Raw genomic sequence first — 6,550 nt, forward strand, 5'->3', positions numbered from 1 at the left:
TACATAAATCTCGACAATGTTTGAGCTAAAATGATTATATCCGCTGAAAAGGTCATAACATCCCAGAAATTCAGTGGCTAGGAACCCTTATTGCCCTGACAATAAAGGTCCATCCACCTCCATCTTTTCTCTCTTCAAGTTCAACCATGACTCACATTCTTGACAACCTCATAGCTTATCTGCCTGGATGGGAATGAAGAAGATAAAAATCCATTTACATCCAGTGCATTGCGCTGTCGCAGTTTCAAGGAGAAAATGGGACGGGTATTAAATGCTTGAAGACAATATGCAATTTCAATCTGGGAGGAACTCATTGTCTTCAGGAAAGATGCCCTACTGTCTTTCCAAGCGTGATTCAAATGAGTCTTGCTATGGGGGATCCACCAGGCGTTTGGGTTCTTGGTTGGACGATGTCACCCCAATGATCGGCAGCGTAATTAGTGTCCGGTCTTTTAGGCAGCATTAAATAATCATTCCGACCATACCCACTTTGTCCTACAAATGTAAAAGCTGGATGAGGAGGAGACAGAAAACAGCTCTTATGTGCTGGTCCATATTGTCGCAATGGACTTGAACAGGGAGACACTGGCAATGACAGGTTCACTCTGATGCTATCCCTGCAAATTATGTGACAGCTTAAGTTACAAGAAGATTAAGCCTAAGTAGAGATGAATGAGTATGAAACAAGGGTGAAGAAAATAATGTAACCAGGTCAGGGAAATATTACGTATTTCCCTTGAAGGCTCTTGAAGAAGTTACTACTTGTGTTGTCGCATAATCTCTTTGAGTTATGGAGATATTTGTTCTGTTGGGCTGGAACTCTGAGGTTGTCTGCTTGAAGAGTAACAAACATTGAAAAGGTTAGCTGAAAACTGAAGGTAGTTGCCATATAAGAACACAAACTGGGAAAGAAAGAGACAAGACATAGAGGCAAAAAAAAAAAAAAGAAGAGTCTGCAGACCAGTCTTAAGCAAATTTACTTTCTGATGGTAGTCCTAGTCAAATAAAATCCATAACATCCTTCTTTTCCCAGAATTGTTTCTTCATGGATCCAACAAGTCACTTGGGATTATCAATTTAAAGATCAATTACCTTTCCTATTTAATTTTTAAGTCTACGAATCATTGTACTTCAAAGAAAAAAACTCAAGGCGGTTTGATTTCAGCTGCAGTTTATGGTGTGAGTTTGCCAATGAATTTCTCTGTTATTGGACATATTATTAGGTAAAGATTTCTGACACAGTCCACTTAGGAAGCCTTACCTAAATGAAACTAAAAATCTTCCACATGGAAGATCAAATGGGGCTCAAATTTCATGGAACAAAGGAACCTAGTTCCCAGCTCACATGTCCAGTTTCAACCAATCAGATTTTCCCAAGCTATGGGAGTTGGAGTACTGAAGGTGTGTGTGGATGTACATTGGTCATTGGGATGCATACCAATACATAGAAGGGTATGATTGGACTAGGCTCTGAAATTTTAAATGTGGCTAATCCAGACCATGTCCTCTCTTCTACTACTACGTACTGCTACGAGTATTATTATTATTAGGTGAATTATTATTTTCACAAAATTCTGTTATTTTTTCAAATGTCACAAGGTATATATTCTGCCACGTGGACAGATGATACGTCCATTCTGACCATTGGATAGAGATGGCATTGTTGTTGCTGTTGTTTTCGATTCAAACACAAATCCACTTTCAATCATTCAAAAAAAGCCATTAACCAAGAATTATGAAGGGGGAAATTCCAAGCAAGTCAGCACAGTAGCTTTTAGTTGACCAGACAGCTTTTTATTTATGAGGGATTGCTAATTATTTTTCAAGAGATGGAAATTCCAGAATTCGCAAGCAAAGTCCATTTCATTGCATAAACTTGTCAAATAAAGACTCGAGTAAAATCATTGTTTGACAGTTGAAATTAACAAATTGCCCTGACTAATGGACCAAATCCAATGCATGTGCATGACCATCATCATAACAAAACAACCAAGATTATCACAGTTCCTATTTCATGTGCAAATGAGAGAAACCGTCCAAAATTTCAAATCTCTTAAACTATTTCTACTAATGCTGGGTAGTTCAGGGTGCTCTGCATTCCAGTAGAAGTTCACTTGAAATACCCATCAGAAAGTTTGATTAAGCAGATTAGAGAACCTTAAATCCCAAGATTCAGTATACCAACAGAAATTTAGAATAGTTGAAACTTTACCGGTGAGTGGCTGCCTTCAAAGGAATTTCGGGGAAGATCATTAGTTACATTGATGTTAGCGCCTTTTGATGCAGTTTGGTCTCGGAGGAAAGGGTGATCCATTAATTGTACAGCTGTAGGACGTGCAGATGGATCCCTTTGCAGGCACAGCCTCAGAAAGCCCTTTGCATCACTAGAAATGTGATCTGGAATTTCAGGAATGTCTTTGCTGTTTCCAATTTTAAATATTGCAGCCACCTATTTATTCCAACAAAAGAAAACTGATGTTAGATAGTGCAAGAAAGTTCTCAACATTAATTATAACAAGTATCAACTAGAGTATGAAATTTAATACAGACCCCTTCATATTGGCTCCAAGGTGGTTTTGATGTTGCCATTTCAAGAATTGTACAACCCAGGCTCCAAATATCCACTGCCAGGCTGTAGCCACTGGAATTCATTACAACCTGGATAGAATGCAAAAAGACGACAAGATATCAATGTTTAGCATAATGGATATGATGAATGATAAAAAAAATAAACAGAGAATGGTCAGGACTGAGTACCTCAGGTGCCATCCAGTAAGGGCTTCCTTTGAAAGATAACATTGAGGAAAATGATGTAATCTGGAAGAAAACCCAAAAATGGATTATTCTGTAGGTATATAAAGTAAATAAAAAGATAAATTCATTTGGCGTGTATCTTGTGGCTTTATTCTTTGCATATTCTATTTTTTTCCAGTTTGATCATTTAAAAAGGAAAACTACACTTTACTTTGCATAGTGAAGTGGTTCAATCCACTATGTGCCACATGGCGGAACATGGGTGGGTCACGTAGCAGATACTGAAGCGTAACACTTCACTACACGTAGTGAAGCCTAGGTGAACCCTTTTAAAAAGTTCAAAAAGTGTATACAATTTCATACCAGAAGTGAATTCCCATTATCTGTATTTCTGGAATTGAACTTCTTCACAGGGTTAAGAGACGTACATGTTTAGCCATGCCAAAGTCTGCAAGCTTGACTTCACCAGTGGGACCTACAAGTATGTTCGCCCCTTTAATATCCCTGTCAAGTACATTTCATTTGAGTTCTTAAGGCAGTGATATCATTCTTCAACAGAAAAGGATGTGAAAACCAAGTACATTAAGGTCAAAAGAGGGAACAGGACAGCATATCATTCCACAAAACTAGAATAAGAAGGAAGCACCTGTGTACAGTATTCCTCCCATGTAAGTAGGCAAGCCCAGAAAGAATCTGTCTGGTGTAACTTTGAATAACAGGTTCCTTGAAGGCACCATATTCCCGAAGTAATTTGTGGATGGAGCCTCCAGATACGTACTCCAAATAAACAGAAAGTGTCTCTTCCCCCTGTAAACATAAAATTTCAGGATCATTCTAATTATAGGATTGAATATTTGAGGCATTTCAGCAAAATACATGATGGGTAAGCTTCAGTATTAGCTGACTCCTACATCTAGCTGCTCAAGTGGCTTACACATTGATTAACTTCTGGTGTTAAACAGTCGTTAATATTGCACCAAAATACTGTCAAATAGTTGTCTTGACTTATGACAGGACTTGACCAATTCACTGATTTGTTGTCAGTGAGCCAATCTTCAAATCCTGTTCTATAATCTTATTCAATGTACAACCCAGTCCTAGGTTATATAAGTCTACATATATATATTGGGGGGGGGGGGGGGGGGATGAAAATAGAAGCCCAAACAATGGTGACTAACAGAAAGGCTTTAACTAGATATGAGGCCCACTTTCACAAGGTCCCAGGAGGATCAGACTGGACTCTGGAGTCGGTCCTAACCTTTGCCATTTTTGCATAAAGTGGCCCCACCTTTAGACTCCAACATGCATCTTCATGCTAACTGCCCAAGTTATTACCATCACACCAAGCAATGGTAAAATTAATGAGCTTCAGGGGAAATCTTGGTGGCAGGCATGTCTTGGACATGGAAAACTTTTCTAGAGTGGAATCACAAATTATAAATTTAATCGTACCAGTTCGCTCCCGTAGTACTGAACAATGTTTGGGTGCGAGAGTTGACTAAGCAATGCTATCTCCTGTGCAAATGAGAAAAACTGGTTAAAATCCCATCAATTCCATTTGATGAATACCCCAAAACATGGCTAGCAAGGCAAAATACCAGAAGCTAATGTATTAACAAAAAATAAGATGCAAAGTGAAACAAAGCCTCAAAGACAGACAGATGAAGAGATACCTGGTTCAATTGCTTGAGACATTCTTTAGAGGTTTGATCATCAGAAATCACCCGGACTTCCTTTATAGCACACATTTGTCCATTTTCACTGAAAAATGGAAAATAGGAAATGCCATTAGTCTAATCAATTCTTTTTCGGGAGTAGCACCTATTACCGTCTCCCAAGCAATCTTCCCCCCCCCCCCCCCAAAAAAAAAAAAAAAAAAGAGGAAGGAAACCACCAGTTAAAAAGTTGCATAGGATTCGGAAAGAAAGGCTTGATAAGAGGAATTACTGCTACCTGTTAAATCCAACATAAACATGGCCAAATGTCCCTCTTCCTAGGAGCTTTCCTTTCTTCCATTTTGATCCAAGGCAATGTATACTTTCATTGGCTCCAGTATTTCTTATAGTGGGTGAGGTGCAACGATTTGTAGGAGAACCTGGAGGAAGTGGCAGTGGATGACAATGACATAAACTTATCCCATCTTCTTGCTTTCCTGTTGGATGCTCCATACTCGTACCAAATAGCCTTGGATGTAAAGGTGATGTGGGATTGGTCGGCCCCCTTGATCCTGGACCTGGGCTTCTTGATCGTAAGTTTAACTTATTTTCCCCATGTGTTCTGGGTTCACCATTGAACATTGTATTTTGTTAGGTGAAGAAATTGAAAAGAAAACATAAATGTCTTATAAAGGGCGAAGACTTTCTTTTTATCCGCACTACCCAGTGTACCTTAAATAGTTCAATTTGTTGTTTTTTTCTTGGGGTGGGGGAGAGAGACCAAGAGAACTTGGCCAGTTTCTGTTTTCCATGACTTTACAGTTATCCATGAAATGGCTAGAAATAACATAGAACCCCCAGATTATCTAGAGGCAACCCAAATTGAAGCAAGAAGTGGGCATCTCACTAAAAATTGAAAGCAAAACGGCTTGTGAATTGGAGGCTCGTACATTTAAAAAAAAAAAAAAAAAAACAGATTTTCTAGAGTTTCTTTTGTCAAAATTCTAACTTCAGCTATTAGAAGTTTTAATTGGAAACTAAAATTTGAGCGATGGGGGGCCCATAATTTTGAAAATAAATGAAAATTAGTAGAACTCAAAAATTTCCTGAATTGAAATAGGAAAGCATAAAGTCTGAGAAAGTTCATAATTGAAGGACACTTAAAATAATTCCGATAAATCTCCCATGACAAAAAAACCAAACAGCAGATGCAAAGCTTCCATTCTGAAAGGGGAAGAGAAGATTTGGAGGTGGGGGGAAGCATAACAATCTAGTTTTTATTCTTATGCAATTTCATTTGACAACAGAAAGGGGATAGCGATGGGGGAGAAGAAGAGATGGCGGGGAGGAAGCAAAACTAGAGCTACCATAGGTGTTCATGTTAATCCACTAAATGAACTGATCATCTTTTCCATCTGAAAAGATTAATCAATTAATTGGAAAATGAGTTACAACAGGACAATTCGGTTCAGAAACCAAACTCAAAAGAAAAGAACATCTCCCAGAACAAACAACTATAATTGAAATTCAACCAAAATCAATGAAACCCAATACCCAGAAATTCCAAGTCCATAAGAATCCAAATAGAGGAAAAGAATATAGACAGATGACCAACCCGGAATTGCAGGAGGAACCACGATCAGGAGGAGCGTCATCCGAAGACCCAGAGGAGCTGACACTGGAAACGGACACCGACCCAGACCTAGACCCCGACACAGCTCCATGATCGATCGACAGCGACGGCGCCGACGAGACGGACGGCCGAGGCAAAGGAAGCCCCTTCTTCTCCGAAACTACATCACCACCACCACTGTGGCAATCGGAATCAGAACCCCAAGACGAACCGAAATCCTTGCTAGTTCTGGGAGAGTTACGGGTGATAAAAATCGCAGAGAGCCCATCGAAGCTCTTGGGCTTCTCCTTGCTCTTCTTCTTATCGTTCTTAAAGAAAGAAGCTTTGATGTAATCGTGACGCTGTTGTTCTTCTCCTGAGGCTGCAGATTTTTGTTCTTTGCTGCTCTTGTGAGACTTTCTTCCCCACCAAGCAGGCATGCTTTCAATACCTTCAAGTCTTCCAACCACAGTAGAATTGCAGATAGAGATGAGAGAAACGAGAGAGAAAGAGAGAGTTTCTCAATGTT

General features: G+C 39.3%; 1 protein-coding gene across 2 annotated transcripts; it reads right to left on the reverse strand.

The window, feature by feature from the left end:
- On the reverse strand, positions 1-6,550 carry LOC122667763 (mitogen-activated protein kinase kinase kinase 3-like). 2 transcript variants are annotated; one of them, XM_043864178.1, is made up of 11 exons: positions 6,025-6,550; positions 4,708-5,031; positions 4,401-4,515; positions 4,207-4,269; positions 3,401-3,561; positions 3,183-3,258; positions 2,758-2,817; positions 2,551-2,658; positions 2,213-2,449; positions 728-831; positions 1-617 (listed from the first exon to the last, which is right to left on the reverse strand). In XM_043864178.1, exons 1-11 carry the CDS (start codon positions 6,459-6,461, stop codon positions 356-358), a joined length of 1,947 nt encoding a protein of 648 aa, XP_043720113.1. In that variant the 5' UTR covers positions 6,462-6,550; the 3' UTR covers positions 1-355. The 2 variants fall into 2 exon arrangements, with proteins under 2 accessions (XP_043720113.1, XP_043720123.1); XM_043864188.1 differs by having other exon boundaries at positions 4,428-4,515; positions 4,708-5,043; positions 6,025-6,549.

The sequence above is a fragment of the Telopea speciosissima genome, chromosome 1, assembly GCF_018873765.1.
Source record: "Telopea speciosissima isolate NSW1024214 ecotype Mountain lineage chromosome 1, Tspe_v1, whole genome shotgun sequence".
In the NCBI taxonomy this organism is placed as follows: Eukaryota; Viridiplantae; Streptophyta; class Magnoliopsida; order Proteales; family Proteaceae; genus Telopea; species Telopea speciosissima.

Excerpts from the sequence above, each read along its gene's own strand:
- LOC122667763 (XM_043864178.1), bottom strand. The coding sequence starts at position 6,461 with ATGCCTGCTTGGTGGGGAAGAAAGTCTCACAAGAGCAGCAAAGAACAA. Across the intron at positions 4,270-4,400 it reads TTCATCTGTCTGTCTTTGAG|GAGATAGCATTGCTTAGTCA; the intron begins GCTTTGTTTCAC and ends TCATTTGCACAG. Across the intron at positions 2,450-2,550 it reads CTTGGAGCCAATATGAAGGG|GTGGCTGCAATATTTAAAAT; the intron begins GTCTGTATTAAA and ends TGGAATAAATAG.